The sequence below is a fragment of the Odontesthes bonariensis genome, chromosome 18 (genome assembly GCF_027942865.1).
Source record: "Odontesthes bonariensis isolate fOdoBon6 chromosome 18, fOdoBon6.hap1, whole genome shotgun sequence".
Classification (NCBI taxonomy): domain Eukaryota; kingdom Metazoa; phylum Chordata; class Actinopteri; order Atheriniformes; family Atherinopsidae; genus Odontesthes; species Odontesthes bonariensis.
This window is the reverse complement of record NC_134523.1, coordinates 13,906,767-13,931,934: the sequence shown is the minus strand read 5'-3', so window position 1 is coordinate 13,931,934 and position 25,168 is coordinate 13,906,767. Positions and strand designations below refer to the sequence as shown.

Here is a 25,168-nt window from a genome sequence, read left to right as displayed (position 1 = left end):
GACTTGGACTTTGAGCTGTTCAGCTCTCCTGCTTCGTGCGCAATTCATTTTCATTTCCGTTTGTCGGCCACAAACGCACCTGCGCCTCTTTTAGTCCGTACTTTACGGTAGATTTTACTACCGCAAGTGTTCCTCTTCTTATCAAACTTGTTGCACAGTCACCTCAGTTGATCACAGACTCTCTTGGACCTTCTAGGGTGTGAGAGAATAAAAAAAAAAAAAAAACATGTCTGCTCTCAACAGAAGGATCGTGCACACCCCATCAGCTCCGGATTCCATTGGTCCATTCAGGTAAAGACAACTTTTCACAACAAGAACACACGGAACATGTCTGAATATTTGACCAGGGGCAGATCTTTCAGTTCAACGAACTCGCCCATTTGAGTCGACCAAAGTTGAACATTGTTTTTAGTAGAGCAGACGACGCGCTGCAGGTCAGAAATATCTCAGGAAAAAGGCAAGAGGTTTGAAATGTCAACGATTCGTCGAGACGTCATTTACACACCAAAGGCCCTTGTTAGACCGGGAATATACAGGTAAGGATTTCTGTCCTGGTTGGACTTCTCTCAGCTTAAAGTGATACTCCGGAGTAGATTCAACCTGGGGTCATTTGAACGGTGATATCCAGCCAAGTAGCCCACCCGCAGTTTTTTCGATATTGGCTGAACATCAGCTGAGTTACTGAGTTATCCCAAATAGCTTCGTACAAGGGTTAATGGATCCTGGTCCGTATCTCCAAAATTACCACACTAAAATCACATGCCATGACACCAAACTTCTACAGGAGTACAAATATGGTCTGTACTCACCAAACGATGCATTTGGAAGTTTGAAAATAGTCCAGGAGTTAATTATTATCAACACAAGCCTGATAGCTTCTCTGCAGCTAAAGCTGCGTCGACGTCACTTCAGAGAGCTGCGAGCTTCAAAATAAGATGAAGGTTGATCTACTACTGTAGACAACAAAGCAAGGCTGCTCAGTTTCTCCATTGATAAAATAACTTCACAACTCTACAACATAAAAATTCATAAAAAACATGTAGAATATAGCATATACTTTGTTGTCTACAGTAGTAGCTCAACCCTCATCTTACTTTGAAGCTCCCAGCTCTCTGAAGTGACGTCGACGCAGCTTTAGCTGCAGAGAAGCTATCAGGCTTGTGTTGATAATAATAAACTCCTGGACTATTTTCAAACTTCCAAATGCATCGTTTGGTGAGTACAGACCATATTTGTACTCCTGTAGAAGTTTGGTGTCATGGCATGTGATTTTAGTGTGGTAATTTTGGAGATACGGACCAGGATCCATTAACCCTTGTACGAAGCAATTCGGGATAACTCAGTAACTCAGCTGATGTTCAGCCAATATCGAAAAAACTGCGGGTGGGCTACTTGGCTGGATATCACGGTTCAAATGACCCCAGGTTGAATCTACTCCGGAGTATCACTTTAATGTAGGAGGAAGGGGCGACTAATGAAAAATTAATAGAAAGTGCAATATTTAGTTTTTTGCACATAAATATTCTCAGAATTTATTAGAAATAAAGAGAATCAGAATCAGAAAAAACTATTTATCCCCAAAGGGCAATTAGAAGGGCGAAGAGCGATACATTAAAAGAAGAGCAAGAAAATGGAATCGAAAATAAAAAGAAAATAAAAACACAAAAGGGGGTGACAAAAAATAAATAAATAAAATATTTAGCAAATAAAAAAAAAATAGGGCATCGATAAAATTAAAATGACAATGTGATTGTAGTTAAAGTGTCAAGGTGATATTGTAATATTGCACATCAGGACATGAGATATTGCACTAGAGTATTATACAAGAAGACCTAAGTTGAAGTAACTGTCTTAGACTTCTTAGAGTTCAAGAGGACAATGACACTGGGAACAAAGGTTGCTCTCCTCCTTTGGGTCTTACAGGCCGGACAGCGGAACCTGCGACCAGATGGCAGCTGCTCAAATGCCGGAAACAGAGCATGAGTCGGGTCCTTGAGAATTCGACGAGCCGGGCCGCTAGCCTGCTGCCCGTACAAAGTGTTCAGATGGCGAACAGAAAGTCCAATAATCTGAGAACAAACCTTGATAATGTTATGCAGCCGGTTCCTATCCTGAACAGTAATGGAGTGATACCAGCTGCATGTGGAGAAAGCCAAAACACTCTCAATGAATGTGTAATAGAATGTCAACAAGATGTTCTGACTGACAGAAAAAGAGTTCAGTTTCCTTGGTAGGTACATCCTCTGGTGACACTTCCTCAGGAAGGTTCTCTTCCATCACAGGTTCTCTTCTGTGTTCAGCTCCAGGCAGGAAGAGTCGCACCACTCTATGAACTGCTGAAGAGCGGGTCCATGATGGAGGGAGGGGCCGGACAGGAGAACTGTATCGTCAGCAAACTTAACCAAGTGACAGTTGGAGTGTGTTGATCTGCACTCATCGGTGTACAGAATGAAGAGCAGCGGAGATAGCACACAGCCGTGTGGGGAACCAGTGGAGGTGGTGAGGAGGTCAGGCAGGTTATTATTAATCCGGACACGCTGGGTCCGGTTGGTCAAAAAGTCCAAGATCCAGAGGATGAGCTGACTGCTCATGTTGAAGTTCCGGTGGAGTCTCTCTGCTAGAATATGTGGTTGCATGGTGTTAAAGGCTGAGGAAAAATCTGCAAACAGGAGTCTGGCGGAGGAATTGGGAAGCTCCAGGTGTCTGTGAATAGTATCAATGATGAAGGCTTTGGCATCGTCAACACCTGTGTGGCTTTGATATGCAAATTGGAGCGGGTCGAGTTGTGAATTGGTCGGGGTGAGAATGTGTTGCCTGACAAGCCTCCTTACAAATATCCTTACAAAACTGTTTAGTGGTCTAATTCAGTCTGTGCGGCTGCATAAAAGTGAGGGGGGTGTTCCTGCTCCAGCCAACACATTGACTGGAGTCCTTTTTTCATGGAAGGACTATTTGTATTCAAAGAAGCTGTCCTACCATTTCAGATTAAGGACTGTTCCCCTTCTGTTCTGTGCGTTGCTGTGGCTCCTGTACTCTCTGAAATCATGTCGAGCACGTGATGAATGTGGGGCCGTTTCTCACGGCAGTGCAAATAAATGTGTCTTTTAGAGTCCATCACTCACAGTGAGAAAGACCATTCCAGACAGTTTTCCTGGAGTGGACGCCCCAATAAGTTCCCCCCCAAGGTCATCATGTTTAAGGCTCAGAGGAGTTCCAAAAAAACCAAGAGCGACATCTCAGACTCCACAGTCCTCAGTTAGCATGTGAAACGTGTAAGGGCCATGACAGTATAATGAGAAAAAGACTACGCAAGCACGTTTTTCTTTGAAAGGGTTCCAGGAGAAAGCCTCTTCTCCTGGAAAAAAAAAAGAAAAAAAAAAAAGAACATGGCAGCACAGCTAAGATATGCAAAGTCTCATCTGAACAAACCACAAGACGTCTGGAATAATTTCCTTTAGACAGACGAGACCAACGTGGAGATTTGGGCTTGTTTTTTTTTTCTTAATGCCCTGATTTGTAAAACCTCAGACGTGAAAGAATGAACTTTCTCTTTCACGTAGCTGTAAATGATCTGTGTTCATCTGTCCTCGCCTGTGTCACCCTCAGCCAGGCACTGGTGGTGGACAGAACCATGTATATCTCTGGTCAGGTGGGCATGGACGTGGCCTCGGGTCAGATGGTGGACGGAGGGGTTCTGGCTCAGGCCCGACAGGTGATCGCATATAAAACAATCATTTAATAAGAGGCAAAATGTTATCTTTATTATTTTTGTCTGCTGATTTGTCTTTAGGATTTTGTAGAGGGCAGAGCAGTAGATTTAATGCATCAAAGATACAAAATTGTGGTTCTGTGGCCTCAGCAATCAAAGTGAAAGGTGAGAATATATATTGATCAGCTCATCGTTCCTTCTTCCACAGGCTCTTGTCAATATTGGGGAGATCCTTAAAGCGGCTGGCTGTAACTACAGCAACGGTGAGATTCACAGCCACCAGGTGGTTCAGTTACCCTCATGTTTCTCACACGTTTTACGTACTCGACCCGACCTCCAAATCTTTTCTTCATTTCAGTGGTGAAGACCACCATGCTGCTCACGGACATAAACGACCTCAGCAGTGTCAACGAGGTCTACAAGACATGTAAGCCACAACTTTGCTGTTCTGTTCCGTGCTCATGAAAGGAAAAGTGTGGTGACATACAGGCTCCATCGAAACACCAAAACCAGCAATAACTTGACCTCATTAACATCTATTGCCTGTGATGCGAAAAGCTTGCTCTGTTACCATGACACCACAGTTCATTTTGGGCCAGCAGCACATACTGCACACCATTGAGTGGCTGTAAATGATCATCAGAGCATCAAACTGTTTGTATCTGCAGCTGAAAGTAGTACAACACAAATGTCCCTAGTTTAAGAAACATCTTATTAGAATCCAAAACTGTGACTGGAACGTTAGCTTTATGGCCAGCTTTTAAAAACTACGACCACTGCGCTTCGTGTTGTCATAGCAGGGCTATTTGGGAGGTTCTGTTGGTTTTGGTTGATTTTTTTTCTGTGTAACAAAATAGCACCAACCCAATGTTTTTTTTTGTCATTCTACGAAGAAGGTTAAACTGAAAAATCATTATCAATCTCATTATGTTGTTCGCAGAAACCCACATTGTCACATGAAGATCATATCATATTAGAGATCATATGGAAGACTGCTTTATTATCACAGTTCGTAACTGAAAAAGGACAAAAATTGTTTTAAAAGGGAAATATTGTTGTGTTACAGGCTTCTCATATTCATCCTCCTGTCCTCATATTTAAGGAGTTGTGGGATGGAATTATCTCCTTTGTCTCTTAGTAAAGACGGTCCAGTGTGTCCTCTGCCAAAGGAGATGATTAAGGAAGCATCAGAGCGTCTCTCCTCAGTATTTGGAGAATTCAAATAGCTGTTATCTTGGCTGATATGCAGATATTTTCAGGCTATTTCAGTCAGTTAGGAAGGTTCCTAAACAAAATAGACTATTCTACCGGGTCCCATGTCCCAACTCATGAGGAGACACGGTAGTACATAAAGATGGCCACACGGGGGCAGCGTTCAGCCAAGATTGTAGGAGCCGACATCATATCCATCATATCCATAGTCTTTTAGGTTGATACCGTGCCTTTTTTTACACTTTACATAAGCCTTGTTAGTTTGTCGTCATTTTCTTAGGTAGTTAGATGTAACTGAGCAGTGAGAGAAAGTACACTCAGTTCCTCACATTAGAACATTTTTTCTTTGAGCAATGCAATGTCTGCCTTTGTTATATGGAGGGCTGAACTAAAATAAGGCAGGTTTCTCTGATTATGAAACACCAGTCAAAATTCTGTATGTCTTTACTGGTGGGTATTGGTCATGTTTACTTACACATTCCAGCATATGGAGTCTTGAATAGGTTTGACTGCAGTACATTAACAAATTGGGCGATTTAGAAATGATAGTGACAGGATTTAGTAATTTATGAGAGGATTTGCCCTACTGTGTCTGTAAATGGTGGGTTGTATTTTAATTGGGTTGAGAAGCGAACTGTTTGTCTAAAGTGATGTATATTCATATCATAATCCATCCCTCGATCCAGAACCAAATGTATAAATGGATTTTAATAAACCACGTGAGACAGTGGCTCATATTCCAGTCAAAAAATGACTGTCAGGTTTTGCAGTCAGCTGTTTTTCTGCTGTATGAGTCTGGGCTCTCCCTCCTCCATCACAACACTCAGGTGTAATGGAAGCTGCTGTGTCCAGTAGGTTGTAAGTAGACACCGCAGTGCATGTACACTGATGTAACCCAAGCTTTTCCGAGCAAGCACTGCTGCTCGGGGCACTGACTCCAGCTACTAGCCTGAGCCACGGACAGGAGAACTTTCCTTGACCCTGGTCAGAGGAAGGAGAAGTCCTGTGTATTGTGACATCCCCAGCTGCTAGTTAAAAGCCCTCTTTAGAGTGAGTCCACTTTGGATGGCGTTGGAAATTTGTCGCTAAAAGTGCACATCAAACAGTTTTAAGCAGTCATTTCTGGCTCTGACGACGTTAACGAATAAATGTTTTATTAATGAGCAATAAAACACTAACTTTTAGCTTCCTGTGTTGGAAGCTAACACAGGAACCAACAACGCCTTTGATTATACTCTTTTAAAATGAATCATTAGGTTGAAATGATGTAATACTGTGCAGAGAGAAGCTTTGTGGGGTTGTTTTATCACTAAGTGCTTAAAAAGAAGGCAACTTTTTGTTGTTGTTGGTTTCTGAAGACGTTTTCTCTTCTATCCAAGAAACTTTCTCGATTCTAACTTTTTGCTTAAACGTCCATTTTCTTACAAGGCTGATGGATTATATTTGCACTTATCAACCACTTGTAATGTAGCCTTTAAATCCCTTCTTGAGTGGGTTTTACCACCGACGACTTTCAATGCACAAATGAGCTCACATGTCCTGTTGCTTTCTCTTTAAGCACTTCATAGAGATTCATAGATGTCTTTTATATTCCTCTCATAATGAAAACATTTTGCCCTCAGTTTTCAGCAGTAACTTCCCTGCCAGAGCTGCCTACCAAGTCGTTGCTCTACCCAGAGTAAGTGCAAACAAAACCTCAGCACAAATTTAGAACAGAAGCTCTCTATGGTGTATCTTATATGCATTATATAATGTGTATATCATTATATATGGGTCGGTGAAAAAAAAAAAAAAGTAGCTTAAGGTTGTCTCATTCATCGATGCCATTCGTTTTCCTTCAACCGCGTGCTGCTGTTTCCATCCCGTATGAGTGTAGAATATCAATAAATCTTGTTATTCTGAAAGAACTCCATCACTTTAACTAGTAAAATGTTGGAGGCTGATTTTAGGATTAGGTTGAAGGTGAAAGATGGAGCTTATGGTTAGGGCAAGAGTAAGTTTCCTCAGCGTAACCTGAGTGTGTGATCATCTTTCCTTGCAGTATTTTTCACGTCACCTTTGTTCGCACGTTTGCAATGTTTCCTCCTTCTCTCCTCAGGGTGGACTGGTGGAAATCGAGGCGGTCGCTGTTCTTCGGTCCTCTCTCTGACTCCTGACTGACCGACCACATCCCAAACAAGTTGTAGCCTAACCATCACGTGTCCTTATAGCTGTGCTGTGGAGGCGTCATTGTATTTCCATCGTATTTCCAATCATTTTTATTTTTGAACAAAATTCGGTACTTCAAGACTTGAAACCTGTAGAGTAGCACTTAATGGTTCGTGGCTGCACACAACTGATAAGCTGTCCTTGAAGCAAATTGTAATGATGAAGCAGGATTGCACCTGAACAACCGGTTCAACATTCCCCTGTCACAGAAGACAGATGACACAGGAGCTGTTTCTGGTTCGATAAACAAAACTCACCAACAAAGCCAAATAGCCCTAAAATGTTCCTCTTGTATTCAACCAAAATAAAGGATGCGTGTCATATGTCATTTATTAAGGCTGCCACAGAGAAATCATGACACATCAGAGACTTATTACACCTTCAGTGGAGTAGCTTGATTACAAACCTGGTCATGAAGTCAATGCCAGCTATCCAAAAGGATATAATTGCATAATTTAAATAAACTTTGGCTTTTCTATTCTTTGAATTGTGGTTTTGTAGAAAAAGCAGAATGGGTGCTTACAGTAGGTTCAAGTTAGATTCAAGACATTTGTGGTGCTACTGCAAGTACAAGTAACAATAAATAGAAATTTCAACTGATAATCTCAGCTACGTTTTAAAGGACTATGCCCCTTAAAAATAAACAGACCAACTAAGAGCTGTAAAACTCCATCTGTGTGCAGGAGAAACTGCAGCCGTACACCATCAAAGAGAGAAAAAGGCACAGTGGTGACTGAGGACCCTGACTGAAAGTGGTCATCACAGGGTCAGCAACTTGGCAATAAGGCGACATCTTTTACACACACACACACGCACACACTTGGACATACTATCATTCGTGCATACAGACAGGGTGCAACTCTTCCAACAAATTCATCTGTTCAGTCGAGCATGTCGAGCTTCACTCGCTGGGAGCTGAAAACACAAAGGGAGGGAATGTGTTGGGGTGGCACAAATATTGTTTTGTGAATGATTTGATGTAAAAAATAAATAAATATGCTCACCTGGTGCCTCTTCTGCTTTGGGCTCTGAATCAGTTGCTGTGGCTTTTACATAGAAAGACAGAATTGTGCATGTTAGCAACAGGCTATCGCTGTTTTTTAGGGGGGTTCATATGGTGGCTGATGGGTTATAGTGCTGACTGTGAACCGTGGCCCTTTGCTGCATCTTACTCTCTATTCCCCTGTAGCCATGTCACCTGTCAGACCTGCTCATTCTTCAGTAAAGAGTTTTATGTCTGATCTTTTCAACAGTTTTTTGTGGAGTTTTTCTGCAGAGTGAGTAAAGGTTGGCTTTCAGTGCTGTCTTCTGAATCCCTTTATTGTGTTTTCTTTATGTTTATCTTATTGTTCTGGCTACCCAAGGTGGGGGTGTGTTTCAGAGTTTGGTCGTCGACTGAAACTCTGTTCTCCCGACTGCTCACAAGTTTAGCATTTACCTCATTAGCACCTGAAACGACATATGCGTCTTGCCTTAGACTTAGACAGACTTATTGTCATTCAAAAGCACATTCACAATATACATTTGAGCGAGATTTCATTGCAAGGCTCCAAGAAAAACAGAAGACATGTAAAACGGTATAAACCTTAGACAAGTCTTGAGTGACACGTTCCAACAGCATTTTCAAGACACGCTGTTATTGTTTTTTTAAAATACTATAAAACACGTGGGCAAAATCAGTCGTTTACAATAAAAGAGCAAGGTTTAACATCTCAAATGGTTTTCATTTAATCGTTCTTGTTTTTTCAGAGACTGAAAAAATAAAAGGTTTTGGTGGACAGAAGTTTTTTCCAGGAAATGTACAGATTTTTAAAAGGCTGTTTTTAATAAAGCCTTGAGCGGCCTTGAGTCTGGTGTACAATCACAGATGCTGTTAGGTCTAGCCGTTAAGCAAAGGCACGACGGGCTTGGTGTTCTTTTGATGCTATTTGCAAATGATGGTTCAGTGTTTAGTCTAATCTATTTCACGTGCTATTTATCTATCCACTTCAGATACAAGATCCCTTCTTTCAGGGAGTCGTGTTCAAGATGGCAGCACAAACAGTTACACGTAAAAAATTCAGGTTTTGTAGTTCAAGTGAGCCAACGTGGTCGTTTAGCGTGACAGGTGGTGTGAACATGCCCACTGTGTGGGCACCTAAAAATCAAACGGTAATTGACTCAGGAAAGGATGAGCTGCTCGGCCCGCTCTGCTTGTCTGACACTCGACCCTCTGTCTCCGTTGGCTGTGAAATGGAGGCTCAGCCGCAGCCTGACATCGTGGAAGCCCTATATGTGTTGGCATGCTCTAGTTTCTCTGTGGACTCTGATTGCACCTTAATGAGACCACGGTGACAACAAAGTGATAACACACACGCTGTATGCAGAACAGGGCCGTGGTCAAGCTTGAACTAAGGAGTCAAATCGGACGCCAAAGGGGGTCAAGCTTAAGAAACGAGACGGGATGAGGATTTTGCTACCACATTGGGTGAATACTACACGTGTTGTGAAATGTGAATCCAGGTCAGCATTACTTTACACCCTATGTACATGCACGGGATAATACGCACAATGAAATGAGCTACTGAGTATGTTTGAAATGAGGCGCCTGCATGTAAGGACCAGCCAAATAAAAAAACCTACAGATTAGTGAGAAAATCTAAACATTACAGCATAGAGCCTTAGATGTGGCTGCACTAATTTAGTCATCAGTGTTCTCTAAATCCCTCTATTGAGTTAAAGTTGTTGAAACGTGTGTTTTGGCCAGAGCAAAGTTGTGAAACCATCTGTTGTTTCTCGTGACTGGTGGCCTTGTGTAGGGCGAGTGGCTGATCTATGGCTGATTCTCGTCTGTCATTATCTTGTAGTCTGAAGGCTGTTGGGGAACTTTGTTTTGGTGATGTTGAAAGAAAAAACCTTTTGAGCAGGGAGGTATTATGCCCGGCAGTATCCATGCTGACCTTGCAGTGGCAACACACAAGTTTTTTTGTGTGGTGCACGGGTTTCCTTGTTATCTCAGAAGGATTTTCTTTTTCTTTTTTGAAGTGTGGCTTTGTGAGGTTCCTTCAAGCCATTTTCGCACATGAACACTGGAGATGTTGAGGAAATTTTTAGCGCATCATGGCTGGAGGCTTTCTGCTGGAGATGCACTCTCCTGCCTCGGAATGTGAAGGAGGGAAGTTGGGAGGGGGGCCTCTAGAGCATGCAGGATGCAGCCCGCGATGCAGAAACTAGCAGATGAGGCACCTTTTTGTGTGAATATGACTAATGAACATATCTGTACGTATCTTTAATAGTGGGGAGCGGGTTGCTCTCAGTTTGGAGTATCAGAGAGGAATTTTGAGCATATCTAAAAGCTACTTAGAATGGGGGGTAAAAAAGAGCAAACATTAGCCATCTTTAACAACCCAAACCTAAAAAATTTTGTTGTGGTACAAGCACACACTATATGTGGTGATTTTTCTTTCCTTTGTCCCTATTTCCGCAGTGTTGTTCTGCCCTGCTGCATGCACGGTGACTGCCCAACATCTCCCAATGCTGATCAGCTTTGACTCAAAATTCTTCACCAGCTAAAAGCCTCAAAAACCACAAACACGCAGCATCTTTTTAAAAGTTTGCAAATATAAACTCCTGGTGGACTGATCAGCGGCAGGATGCGCCGGGCAGCCACAGTGCATGAAATGACGGAGGACAACACAGACCTTCTTCATTTGAAAAAATAGTGATAGTAAACAACTGAGATGTTGGTTCAAGTGTGATTTCTTCCTGCGTGTAAATGATTATATGTAAATGCAATCTTGTTTACTGCTTTATTTTAGGTATCATCACCGGCTGTGAATCAAATTGTTCCTTCGGGCTAATGAAGATACCTTGAACCTTGTCTATTTGTTTGTGCACAGCAACATGCTGATCAGACGATTTTTTTTTTCTATCATGGTGTTTATGTGAGTTGCATATAGGATATTCCACTCATGTTCTCGTTTACATGTTACAGGGTGTAATGGAGCCATATTATGCCCCCTCTGCCATTGTGAAATTTGCACGCATCCAAATTCTTTATCATATCCACAATAAGCAGACCTTGCAACTGTGGAGAGATAAAAGCATGCAATGTAAAGCAGTGGTGAGTGTTGCCAGATGCAGTGATGTAATACTGCGATTAGGGCGTGCACATAATCGACATAACACGAGTAAGATATGGTATTACTGCTCACTCCAAATATTGCTTTATTTGGGTTAAAATATAGAAAGTGCTTTACATGAAAGTAACTCATTCAGAGTAAGGTCTTAATCTGATTATTATTAGAATATTGCTGTGCATATACATGCAGCTACTGACTGCTCATACATGCCTTACAGAAACCTACTTCAAGAAATAAATTTATAGATCGATAAACAAAAGAAATCACTGTAATAATCCTGCTTGGCTGGGCCTGTGCAGGTGTGGATCAAAGGAAAGTCTGCTGAAGAGTGCATTGTGCTTGTTCTTGTTCTGTCGGTAGTCCAATTAAACCCTTACTTTCAAAGCTCTGTGTATGATCTCCGTTTACATTGCAGCTCACAAGCTGGGTAATAAAATGAATGTGGTACCTTTTCCATTTCTCTCTCACTGGCCTGTGTTATTCAGCAGAGGACACTTTGCATTTGACAAAGAGGAAAATTAAGAGCTGATCTAATGGCCCTTTGGGCTGATTATCATTTGCATCATGTAGCTCTGAGACGAACGATAGCAGAGAATGCAACACTGCATGGTGTTTGCAGCTCCCTGTGCACAAAAATTTCCATCAGATATTATGTTGCACCAAGTATTTTTTTTTAATTACACTCTTGATTTTGGGAGACTTTTAATACTTCTAGATTGTCTTTAATGGTAGAAAAAAAAAGACATACTTACAAGCATTCTGACTTTCTTTAACAAATTATAACATCTAATGGCTTTGAACTATTTTTCCTTCCACAAAAAAAAAGTAGTTAATCTTGGGCCAACTGGTTAAAAATAATTAGGGGCAGCTGCTCAAATAAGTAGTCCTACTAAAGGGAAACCATATGGTCAGATTTTAAAGAGCTACAGCTTGAAAAAGACAAAACAATGTATCTTAATGAATCTTCATCAAACCTCAGTTAAAAGCCTTCAAACAAGCATCATATTAAAATAAATGAACAATAATGAAGACAGTCGGTTAATTTATGTTCCTTGATCCAGTAAACTGAACACAATGCAATTATGCAGGAAGATTGTTAAATACTAACTAAATAATTTGAGGTGTGGCTCAGGAGCGCATTCCTGCGGTATGTTCATTATAAGCTGTTGTTGGATACCGCCTGGTAAGCCAGAGTTATGATGTACCTGCTCAGGTTTCTGATGGTCAGTGGGGGAAAAAAAAACCTGTACATTTTGCCTTTTCATCTTGAGACACTTGAACCCTGTGATCATTGTTGGGACCATTTTCACTGATGTAAAGAGCAACTGCACACAAGTTCCTCACATCCTTATCTGCTTTATAACTTTGTGAAGTCAGTCTGACATTTGTCACAAGTCTTTCACTGGTTCCTCTGTCCAAGGAGATTTGCATGTAGAGTGTGATTTGCGTTGGGGGGAAAAAAAAGGTGCACAATTGAAGATAGAGCTTTAAAGGCAAAAGTTCAGCTGAAAGCTTGCTCATTTTGAGGATGCAAAGAGGAGCTAGTTATTGAAACTGAATCCAACTGAATCAAAAGTTGACTATGTTTTTCTTCAACTCACGATCGACAAAAATATATTCTGCTAATTAATTTGAGGATCTAAACTCTAGTTTGAGAATTACGCTCTGATAATTCCCAAATATGCCAATGTGTCTGTTGTTTCTGACCCACCTTGCTCTGGAGCTGCAGCAGGAGCCTCTGAGCTGGCTGCAGTTTCAGCGGTGCCGTCTGCTGCCGGTGCTTCTGCCGGTGCTGCTGCTGGTGCTGCTGCCTCTGCTGGTGCCGCTGCCTCTGCCGGTGCATCTGCCTCTGCTGGTGGGCTGGCTGCCAAAGGCTGAGACTCTTCCCCTGGTGGTGGGCTTGCAGAGGTGGTGTCTGGAGACGTGGCAGCTGCCTCAGGCTCGCCACCAGGCTTAGCATCGTTGCCTTCAGCTGGTGTCTGGTCTGGAATAGTTTCACTGTCCTCAGCTACTTTTCCATTCTCACTCGCTGCCCCTGGTGGGAACATGTGCATTACCAAAAACAAATTATTAAAATAACACTTCAGTAGTTTATTGATGTTCATTAACCATAAGCTTACAATAAACAAACTTCCTGCACAGAAGGATTCATAAACTTTTATCTAAATGGTTTCAGTGTATCACAGGAAGCCTGTCAATAAAAGTACAAACTAGTGTACAATACTGCTGCTTTTTTTTTAACATAATAAAACCTAAGAAAATGAAAAAAATACATAAATAAAATGACATTAGAAACATGAGTAGAAGATACAAGATCAGTGTTAAAATCTTCCATAGTAACAATTTTTTTATGATAAAGTGTGACACAGTGTGACAAAGCCAGGGTCCAGGGTAAAGGTTTACTGGTGGTCTTTAGGTTGGATCACATTTTCTATTGAATTATATCAAAGTCTCCTATTTCAACCCATGGGTGTTTCAAATCAAGGTCAGCGGCTGAACTTTGAGTCATGGTGGTTACTTGGTGACTGCATGCCTACACAAACACACGCACACTTATCCTGACTGGTTTCAGAAAACAAGAGCTTCTCAGTGCTGTTTGTTACTTGACTTTACTTAATATTCATGCCAACATGAAGGCTACAGATCTGACTTAATCCAAAACCACAGCAAACAGTCCATTTACGGCCAGTCTGCATTACCAACATGTTAGAAGTGTCATCCAACGCGGACTAACCCTAACCCAAATCCCTGGAAAGCATAAATATGTTTGATCCCTTCCTCCTCATAATATTCACAAAAATATGGTCTTCTGTTGAATTTTAGGTAGAAAGTAAAATATTGAACAAATAGACCTCCACTCACACATAAATAGAGACATAAAGAGTTAATGTTTATGCGGATTTTTTTTCCAAAGTAAACATTAACAGCCTCAAGCAGCACAGTTCACAGCTCTGTGAGCAGGTTGCTGTGTACATGGAGATATGTACCATCACTTCCTTGAAAAGTTGTTTTTTTGGGAGAAGGATTTGCATTGAAGTTATTTGCATGGAACACAGAAGTCTTAAGTCTCAGCCTGTGGTGCTCTCTGAATAACTTGAAGCACAGTGAATAAGCAAAATGGAAGCAGTGGTGATTTCATTACGGCTCTAATCAATAAAGACCAAATAAGGCTGATGAAAGGCAGATTTGGTGTTTCAGAATAATTGTCTTGTACTGAGCGAACCTTGGGTTAATAAGTATCACCTCCCTTCTTTATTGGGAGAGATACAGGGCATCCAGAGAGGTAAATAAGACTTTTGCAAAAATACGAAAACATCCACACAAATTTTCATCTGACCTCGGAGATGATGATAACAGGAAGAAATGAATGCTGTTTAGTGTCATTCGGCTGATAAACTAACAGTCTGAAGCTCCAACATCATCAGCCAGCAAACAAAAAGCTTCTATGGACATTTCTCTCTCTGACTGTTGTTTCTCAGAGGTGGTCCAGCTTAGTGAATCTTTCACCTTTTCATTGTTTGGGCCTAAGAACTCCGAAGATACACTCACTGAATTCAAACACTACACAGATTTGGATAATATAACAAACGTTCCTGCACCCTGTGAAATGCTTGAACACGATCCTTTATTAGTGTTTCCCCATGAAACGTATGCTAGTTTGCACCACAGCCAGGCCATCCCTGACCCCACTACAACAAAGATGTGTCCAAAGCGGCTTCTCCATTTCCTATTGTAACCATAGACTGTCACCAAATCTGCTTTCATGTCCCCTCTCGGGGACGACAGAGCCAGGAACCACTGTTAAATAATGACAATAAACTTTCTCATCCTGTCACAGTGGAGATGTGCCTCATTTAAAGTAAGGACACCAGATACTGCAGTGAGCAGATACCCAGAGAAATACACTGACAGAAAATTTGCATTCTGACTGTGCCCTCCTTATCATATTCACTACAGTGTTAGATAGTTAATGCAACTGCAGACTTCTAACATGACACCATTTCCAAGGTGTTCAAAGCTATTTATAGCATGAACTGAACTGAAGTACCTACAAGAAATCCTTTGATTGATACATTTGATTGAGTGGAGAAATACATTTCAGAGATGTTTAACGATCACACAGTTGGAAAAATGTAGACTATTTTACATCCAAGTGAAGCCACATGAAACATTTGGGGTAACTGATCAAGTATCTGTTGCCTCACCTGTAGTGCTGGCTCCGTTGCACTCCTCGGGCTTTGCACTGGGTCGAGTCGTATCTACCGCTGAGGTTTGAGAGCTGTTGGAGCATCCCATCCTGCACCGTGCACATAGAGGAATGGAGGAGTTCACAGTCAAGAGGTGCGCACAGGCTGCTGCCGCTCTGATGACGTTGCGCATGTGTATGGTGTCTCTAAACGGAGAAACGCGGAACCCCAGCTGGAGGAGAGAGAAAAGACGACAAACTGGTCGTTAAATTCCTCCAGTGTTGGGCGTAGCTGGGCATACGTCCTCTAAGAAGTGCCTCAGGTTACTTGTGTTGTGGATGCAAGTTTCTAGGGAGTTGGACTCACAGGTGACATGAGGTTTTTTTTGTGTGTGTACTGTAACTTAGGCTGTTTCCATGAGGTTGACGCTGAGACAGAAATACATTATTCAGTCAGTGCAAGGATTATGGAAGTTTTTCTGTGTCATCAGAGTTTGAATACGAATTTCTAATATTGGATTTTTACAGCTTCAAAATCAAACTTTGAATTTGAAAAACCAACAATGTAAAAAAAATATCTTTTTCTAAAAACAAAAATCAGTGTAAAAAAACTCAACATCTAAAAAAAAATTCAGTGGAAAAAAATTCAAGTTTAAAAAATTCAGTGGAAAAAGAACCAGACTCAACATCCGGCTAGACAGGGAGAAGCAATCGATCCCTGGCTCAATTCATGCAACGGCAGCCAATCAAGTTACGCTCCATTGGACAGATCAGCCATGTCCACCAACGCGGGTGATGGTGCTTCAGTGAGTGAGTTTATTTGCTATTTGTGTTTACCCGGATGTTGAGTCTGGTTCTTTTTCCACTGAATTTTTTTCCACTGAATTTTTTGACGTTGAATTTTTTTTCCACTGAATTTTTTTTTAGATGTTGAATTTTTTTATACTGATTTTTGTTTTTAGAAATTGATTTTTTTTTTTTGCACTGTTGGTTTTTCAAATTCAAAGTCTGATTTTGATGCTGTAAAAATTCAATATTAGAAATTTGTGTTCAAACTCTGATGGCACAGAAAAACTTCCATATAGGATATATCATCAAAATACTCAGTTAGCTGTGTGTACATATGTATATGAATGCCTATATTCATGTTTTTTGTTTTAGACTTGTGTAAGACACGCTCCAATGTGACACCAAATTCTGTGACCCATCAGATTTTGTGACTCAAACAGGAACTTAAGTTCAAGAACCTTTCTTATGTCTTCCACAAGATGCTTTCATCTTTGTCTTGTCAATTGTCTTCACCTATATATATTTATGCATTTGTAACATATCCACATGTTTTTGTTGATCCTCTTTTTCTTTTACAGATTTAGTCTTTTTTTGTACCACACACATCCGGCCTTACTCCCATACAAACAGTTCAGCCCCGCCTCACAGGCATTGTGAGGCGGGATGAACTTTTCCCCTCACAATGTTACTCTCAGTGAATTTTTAAGTACAGTGGGAAAACACCCAGCCAACTGCGATATCTGATAGATCACAAGTGGAGGATGTTGATAAAAGAAAATAGTAATTGTGAGTGAATTGTTATCACTTCACAGTGGATTTTTTTTTGCATCAGTACAACTCATAAGCTGCAATGACTAAAGTTTGTGTTCAGTGAGACATGGATGTTGTCTGTCTTCGAAAGGAATTGTTGACACCTTGATTGCTTTCCCCGTCTTGTGAGATTTGCTGTATTTGCATTGAAAAGCAGCTGCTTTGACTCAGAATTAGTCTTCGTCTCTTCCCTCTTCAAGAAATCTGAGGTCCAGTCCTAAGCTATGCAGCATACGTTATCCACCGCTACAGTAGAGACAACATCGAGTTTGATGCAGCAGAAAGTAGCCTCATACACGGTGTACACACTGGTGGTCATTGAGCCCAGTTAGTACCCAATCTCTGTACAGTTTGTTTGTCTATTTATTCAGTTATTTACTACATGAACTGGTTCACTAAAAATAATTGGGTGTGGCAACTTTGAAGCCATCAGTAAAATAGCTGTGTCTTACAAGAGCCCATAAAACCTCGATTAGGATGTAATGGTGTGATGAAGTTATATACATGTTAACATTATGACACTAAGATTCGACATAACTTAATTTAATTATTGCTTACTCCAACAGTTAACTTATTTTTGGTTAAGATGATCCTAAAACGCTATGTCATGAAGGACTTGTGTGTTACTATATTATTCTGGTAAGTTAAGTGATAAGTGACAGTTAGCTGCCTGTCAGTGGGCTTTTTGTTTGACTTCAGTGGTATTTTTTTCCCCCATGTGTGCTAGTTTCGATCACTGCTGAAAGTGAATGAAAGAAGAATTCAGTGACTCTACACTGTAAAGAATTGGACACTTATAGGCCATCCAGGAAGGTGAGTGTTCAGAAACATTTAAGCAGAATGTGTAACATTTTTTTTAGCTCCAAACTTACAGGTTAATCGGGTGAGCTTTCTGTTTATCGTAGAAACACCTACAGCTGTTCCTATTTGTATCAATATTCATAACTAAAGCTTAAATCTTCACATCCCTGCATTCATATAGCTGTACTAAGTATAGAACTGGTCTACCTTGTCTGTACTGCTGCAAGTTTCATCACCTGTTAAGAAACCCAATATTCCAGTGTCATGAGCAAATGTCTACAATGAGCAGTTTCAAAGAACGTATAGTGATTTCTAGCTTGTAGTGTGAAAAAAAGTATTTATTTGAATATCTCACGAAAAAAGTTAAATGAACTGAACTTTGAACTAGTTCAGAATTAAAATTGTGAACTTTGAACGTGAACTGTTCACTTTGAGCATGTATGAACTGAACTTGAACTAGTTCAGAAAAGCTGTGAACTGGCACAACACTGCTCATATATTGCATATAAGTTGCTGCATGGGCTGACAAATACTAAATGTGTTATATAAACACATGAATAGATTATTTGATTAAGGACATTGTAAAAATAGTTATCCACAGCAAGTGAACTATTTGACCACCAATACAGACACAAAATACACATACAAAGAGAATAGGCATCCAACTATAACTATACTATCATTCGCTAATACAACCCATAAGCGAATTATCAGCGTTGGCTTCCACAAATAGTGGGAGCTGCCTCTGCAAAGTTGTGGCAGCTCAGGCTGCAACCAGAAGTGCCATTGCTGGTGGCCACTGCCACGATTTGAGTTTGCTGTCTCTTTAATCTGGAAAATGGATGGATGGATGGATGGATGTCTTTATAAATAAGTATAGGAAAGATGGCCTTCGACTGCAAATCAGAATCAGATTAATCGAGTTTCACAAAACATATTGTTGCCGGAAAAAAAGAATAAAATGAGTAAAGTACACGCGTTTAGTATTCTGCGCAGAAGCCTTTTGCGCCCCTTGAGTGACGAAAAAGGCGCAATGCACCATGGGACTTCCTTTCTCTCCGAGGCCATATTGGAGTTAACTTGAAGTAAGACAAGCTCCGAGTTTTTTTCTGTAAAATGATGCTTTCCGAGACATTTTTGACCATGTTGTCACAATGTGTAGTTAAACGTTGGTCTCCTCATTTCTCTCATATTTTTGCAGGTTGGCCGGTCCGGACTAAACCGACAAAATGGTGGCTGCAAAGAAAACGGTTAGTATCCTCGCATTCTGGGCGCACGCGTTGGTAACTCTTCACGTGGATCCTTGTTCGGGGCCTGCTAGCTCACAGTTTGGTTTTCCTCGCGTGAACATTGTATTTCTGTTAAATGTATAGAAATTTGCTATGAATTGTAGCTCGTCAAATCGCAAAAAAAGGCCATTTATAGTAAATTGTACGCTGAGCCGTGTCTGCATGCGGGTGTAGCTGGACATCTGTAAACCGGAGGGAGCTAATGCTAATATGCTAAATCTAACGAGAAAAATGTCGGATGAGCGTGAAAATATTTCGAAGCCATGTTAAAACTGGCGGCGCTCACCTTCTTGTAATCATCTGACGAGTGTCATTTATACATTTTGGTGACGTTAATGTTTGTTTGGTGTTGTGTTAGAGCTGTGAACCCCTTTGTGCTGTCACTTTCTCAAAATGTGGGCTCTCTGCCTGTTCAGAAAAAGTCCATGGAGTCCATCAACTCTCGTCTCCAGCTGGTGATGAAGAGTGGAAAGTACGTCCTCGGCTACAAGCAGTCCCAGAAGATGATCCGTCAGGGTAAAGCCAAGCTGGTTATCCTGGCCAACAACTGCCCTGCCCTCAGGTATTTAAAGATCATGTTTACACCTGACATGAATATTTTTTTTAATTAAAGATGTAAAAGAGAACAGTTTGCCCACAGATGGCGTCAGAGTTGTAGTGCACCTCAATAATTTGTCCTTTTTCTAAATAATCTATAAATAGTTTCCAAGTGATTGATATGGTCCAAACAATAAAAAAGTCTAATATCATAGTCATTTAACATAATTCTCTCCAGGTAGCTTCATTGTCTTCGAGTGAATTGAAAGTAAGATGGCTTTACATCTTCTGATTTTATTTGGTTTTAATTTGACTTGCATTTTAGGATTTAATAAAGGTGGAAATGTGATGCTGTTTTTGGCCCTGAAAAGTGCCCTTTATTACAGTGTTAATTAATGGCTTTGCTTGTTCTTACTGACCAAACAAGAGTCGTAGAGCTGTTAGCAGCATGTGATTTCAAATGGAAACTGGGGTTGTGGAGTTGGCTCAGAAGATGGTGTGATGGGTTAGAGCATTGTGTTCCTCCACTATGGCGTCCCTTAAACTTGAACTTATGTTTCTCCTGGTGGGAATGTTCAGATATCAGCTGTACTGTGAAGCACACCTCACATCTACACCATCCTCTAAATACAAGAGCTGATTGTATAAAGTATACTTGAGAGTAATGTTTCAGAAACAATCAGCTGAAGACTGTATGTGCAGCTGCTGCTTTTCATCAGACTGTTTTTGGACTGAAAAAACTGAGCCACATTTAGGGATCAGTTCCAGCTCTGTGTCTGAACTTCAGATTTGGGGAATTTAAATATCTGAGAAATAATGGAGGTGTCGTGGGCCCAACTAGACAAAACACTGATGAAAGGAGGTTCCCACCTGGTGACCCCAATGACATGTTGGTCAGCACTGCTCACTGGTCTATATAGGGATTATAGGGATCAGGAAGTTCTTCATTGGTTACTGAGCCAGTATTAGAAGGTTAATTGTTGAATTTAGGGAATTATTCAATGAGTCTGGTCCATTTTTTTTACAGCACGTTTCTTGTGTTTACTTTGAATTTCTAAGAAGTTATTTATTTTACATTTGAAAGAACATTATTGTTATAACATTACTTTGTTAATTTAATGTTTGCTCGTCAAACGGTTACGTTCTGTAATTCAGACAACCTGCAGCTGCATGGATAAGGTGTGTTTTCAACATTACACCGCTCTTCCCCTCACTCTCGTTGCTTCATTGAACACGACGTTCAATACCACTCAGCGTTTTAACATCATATTACCGGGATGTTTCTGAAAGATGCCTTTCTCCGAGTACAATCGTTTAATGGAGTTAGTAAGTACAAAATGTGGTGGTAGCTGCTGACCTTACCATAAAAGTGGGGTTCACTTGGTTCATCTCCACTCCTGAACAGACTGTTTACACAGCTGTGTCAGAACATGACTGAGACCAGAGGTATATGGTCAAAGCCGGTCTCATACATCTAAACAGGAATGTCATCTTTAATCAATGGTTGAATTAGAAATCTTACTGAAACACCTCTAAACCGCGCACACACGTGAGGCGACAATGCAACTGCAGCTAACATTAGCCTCAGGCTAACACCAGACGGTGAGGTAAATACAGTCATTGTAGCTAAATAGCTGTTTGTTAATGGAAACAAAATAAATCACCATGAAACTAACCAAAACGTCACCTGTTCAGTAGAAAAAGAACAGTCATGGTGGCAGTTCTCAGGCCACGCTCAAACATTTCACTGCTCGCTTTGTGCCGTCTACTTCTGCTTCTGTCGAAGGTCAGGTGACTCGATAGAGGCAGGTGGGTTGTCTGGGAGGTTCTAGAGCGAGTTCAGTGATTGCCTCGTCTTTTTTCCACTTTCGTTTTAGATGCTGTATTTGAATAAAATGCTTCTCTGGTGACTCAGACTTTGTCTATTTCTTCTGCAGGAAATCTGAGATCGAGTACTACGCTATGCTGGCCAAGACTGGTGTCCACCACTACAGTGGCAATAACATTGAGCTTGGAACAGCCTGTGGCAAGTACTTCAGGGTGTGCACACTGGCTATCATTGACCCCGGTGAGTACCTGTGTCCTAATTTAGAATTCCTGTTGATCTTGGATAAAATTTTAATGAACTGTGACGTTAAAATGTCTGTCCCTTCTGGCCAGTTTATGTATGCTCCACTGCTAACATGTATCCTCTTATTGTCTACTGTGTATTTTTAGGCAGTAGTAGAAACATAATTATCATCCATGTGTTGGAGCTGCACAGAATAGAAGGAGAAAGCTATTAAATCCTCTGACTTTGCTCATCTTTTTTGCCCTCAGGTGATTCTGACATCATCAGGAGCATGCCAGATCAGCAGCAGCAGCCTCAGTAGGACTGTTTCATAACTTGGAAATAAAACAACAAAAACCCAAAACTGCTGGTTTTCCTTTTTCTAATTTAGGTACTCCGTCAATTGTCCCAAAACGAATGATTGTGGCCCTTTGTCATCTACTGATGTGACCCGTAAAACGTTTAGTTGTTTTGATAGATTTCCTTGTTTCAGTAAAGATGTTACGGTATAAAATTGGCACGGTAACCATCATGAGAACGGCTCAGAGGACCACGTGTCAAACATCTTTCTTGTGTAACAAAGCACGACAACTGGATTATCACTTTCAGTGTGAACCGTTGAGAACGGACTGCTCCAATGTTAAAATGACGTAACGTCTGATGTTCGAGAATTGTTTTTCAAACACTTACATAAACCACGGGGATGACCGCGTGCTGCGTTAAATGCAGCTTGTTGGTTGTAATCGAGTAAGGACTCCGTCAGAGGCATTAAAAGCTTTGCGGGGGTGATGACGGAGGTCAGCGCCGACTATTACCCAGACTAGCTTCTGAACCATAAGTGCTTCTCTTGTTTTTTTTTTGTGACATTTCAAAATGGGTGAGGCAATCGCTTGGGAAAACCAGGATCCTATATACCATCTGGGGATTTCCTGTCCAGGAAAAGACACCGTAGAGTTAGATTTTTAAAGGTTTGACCCTCAAAATCTTGTAAGCGGTGTTTAAAAAAAAAAAAAAAAAGCCATAGATACTGGGGAAAAAAGATTTTCTGCTACACTTAGGGCAGATTTATTCAGTGCAAGATCCTCAAACCATTTCAGTCTGAGAATAAGTCAAAGTAGTGTTGATCTGGGGCTGCAGGATTTGTGTAATAGCTGCATTTATTGGTTCACACCACGTGCAGAGCTGCCCAACTAAATGAGATTTTTAAATGTGAGGTCTAATTCACTCTAAAAGCATTTTTAAATTTTATTTCTTTTGTGCAACTGGACATTTCTGCTGACATCACAGCAGCCGCCAAGCTGCTCTGCTGCAGCTGGTAGAGCTGAGTGGTAATCTGTCAGTTTAGGAGATGAGATCAAACTAGATGATGACAACAACCCTCATATCTGCTGGTGGACATCAGTCAGTTTGTCATATCGTTGCACTGCTAAGCATCAACTAATAAGAAGCAGGGAAGGTTTATGATATGAGTGTTCTTCTTTTAAATAACTTATCAAATCACTCATTTTAAGGAATGTTCTTTGCTTTTGATCTTGGAAAATGTGAAATACTGGTAGCGGTTATGAAGTTATTGGGGACAGTTAAACATATAAGTTACCTAAAAACTAGGCAAACAAACTTGATGAACCCAATGCAACTCAATCAGAAGCCTCTGGGTCTGCAGTTGGCAGCCATGTGGCGGCATAGACTTTAACTCTCAGCAATCATTGAGCCATTTGGCCCAGTTTTTCCACTCGTTGCATCCCTAAGCCGTTTTCTGGATTCCCAATTAATCGAATGAAATCATCTCTGCTGAACTGATGCACGTGCATCAGAGGCCTCGCACGAAACGAGGACAATATCTGAAGAGGCCGCGTAATAAGATTGGAATTAACGTGTGAACAATCTCGTCCATAAATAGAAATAAAGCCTGTTGAGCACCAATGATGCTGGGTGTTGTGATGTTGATCTCCAGTTTTTTTTTTTTTTTACCTTGAACACTCAAGAAATTAAACAAAAACCCAGTTGCAATAAACCAAATGATTTCACCCTGTGTTACCTGAATATTGTCACATTACTGAACTTTTCTCAGTATCTGAAAAATGAATGTAAAGGTAAACAGGAGTTTGTCAAGACCTTTAATGCCGTATGCATCTCGTTTTACTTCAGTACTGATCATTTTAGTTTTGGAGGCTTTAGGGCACAGCTGGAAACATGTAGAGGAGAATTACGCTAAAGAGTATCCAGGTCAAATGAATTCTACTGACAGATTTTTTTTTGTGTCCTCTTTGAAAATCTCATCTTTACAGGCGAATGTCATTGTTCAATCATGTTTCTCCCGCTGACAAGTAATTCAACAAGAGGAGACAGAATGTGACCCACTTTTGTTTTTTTTTGCCCTGCCCCGTCCCACTGGCACAAAGTCGGTGAGTGCATCTGTCTGGTTTCCTGCTGTCAGACTCAACGTAATACTGGCCTCCATTTTGATGCAGGAGGTTATGTATCCTTGTGTTTCTGCCAGTCACTGAAGGCAGCAGACCAACATTTGTACTGAACTCTTGAGCTTAACTCTTAATCACCACGATGCCAACAAGACACGTTGCTTTTTTTTTTTAATGTTCTGGACACTGAAGAAAATCATAAATGTTTCTGTTTCTGACGCAGAGGGTTTTCTTGGCACTGAATGGACCCCCTCAGAGGTCAATTTCAGCTGACAATGCATTTAATTTCTGTCCAGTGCCGTTTTCCAGGACACCTCCCTGAGCACAAAACAAAGGGCAATGCAAGCTTCTCTTGGCTTTAAACCAGATATATCATTTTAAGATAGGAAAAAAAAAAAATCAAATTTTTTTCTTGGGTGGATGGTTCCAAGTACGCCCGTCCCACAGGTTCGCTGACACGTCACAGCAGAGAAATGACAGGTTTTAATGTAACGAGCCGTCACAATGTCTCATTTGCACCTCCCATAGACTTTGGTGTATTTTCCATACACAAAGCTACCCTCGGTCTCCTGAACGACATTCCACAAAAACACAGGAAGTTCCTGTCTCCTCTCAGAACTCAATCCTTCCAACCATCCTAATCCCGAACTGAAGTAGTGAAAAAGTTTATTTGAAACGTTTACATTTACATCATGTGTGGACTGTTGTGTAATAAGGACAGTGGATCTGTCATCCAGCAAGATGAAATAACGTGAGAAAATGCATCATGTAAAATAATAATAATAATAATCTGTTATGACTGGCGCATCCCTCAGGAGATTAGAGACACTGCTCTTTAGCAAATAAAGATAACATGCTTCTGGTGTTATGTAACCCCCCCCTCCCCACACACACATTATAAATACTTTACGTAATTATACTTTAAAACAAAGAAGCCAGATTCAGGGTTCTCCTCTAATCTTCAACGCTTCCTCTAAATATAAAACTTATTTCCTGAAGATGACACAGAATAAAACCACTAAATGAGTCCAGCACC

General features: G+C 40.8%; 3 protein-coding genes across 3 annotated transcripts; 2 read left to right on the top strand and 1 right to left on the bottom strand.

Moving 5' to 3' along the window:
* The first annotated feature begins 87 nt into the window (after window positions 1-87).
* Window positions 88-7,095, top strand: LOC142367573 (2-iminobutanoate/2-iminopropanoate deaminase-like). Its single transcript, XM_075449578.1, has 6 exons — window positions 88-291; window positions 3,607-3,712; window positions 3,918-3,972; window positions 4,068-4,136; window positions 6,544-6,599; window positions 7,020-7,095. The coding sequence occupies exons 1-6, from the start codon at window positions 227-229 to the stop codon at window positions 7,068-7,070; spliced, it is 402 nt and encodes a 133-aa protein (XP_075305693.1). The 5' UTR covers window positions 88-226; the 3' UTR covers window positions 7,071-7,095.
* A 351-nt stretch (window positions 7,096-7,446) lies between these two features.
* Window positions 7,447-15,610, bottom strand: LOC142367572 (uncharacterized). Its single transcript, XM_075449577.1, has 4 exons — window positions 15,456-15,610; window positions 12,962-13,285; window positions 8,134-8,175; window positions 7,447-8,044 (listed from the first exon to the last, which is right to left on the bottom strand). The coding sequence occupies exons 1-4, from the start codon at window positions 15,544-15,546 to the stop codon at window positions 8,031-8,033; spliced, it is 471 nt and encodes a 156-aa protein (XP_075305692.1). The 5' UTR covers window positions 15,547-15,610; the 3' UTR covers window positions 7,447-8,030.
* A 3,246-nt stretch (window positions 15,611-18,856) lies between these two features.
* Window positions 18,857-22,076, top strand: rpl30 (ribosomal protein L30). The gene is made up of 5 exons (XM_075449788.1): window positions 18,857-18,921; window positions 19,038-19,086; window positions 19,542-19,687; window positions 21,600-21,730; window positions 21,982-22,076. The coding sequence occupies exons 2-5, from the start codon at window positions 19,066-19,068 to the stop codon at window positions 22,032-22,034; spliced, it is 351 nt and encodes a 116-aa protein (XP_075305903.1). The 5' UTR covers window positions 18,857-18,921; window positions 19,038-19,065; the 3' UTR covers window positions 22,035-22,076.
* The last annotated feature ends 3,092 nt before the right edge of the window (window positions 22,077-25,168 follow it).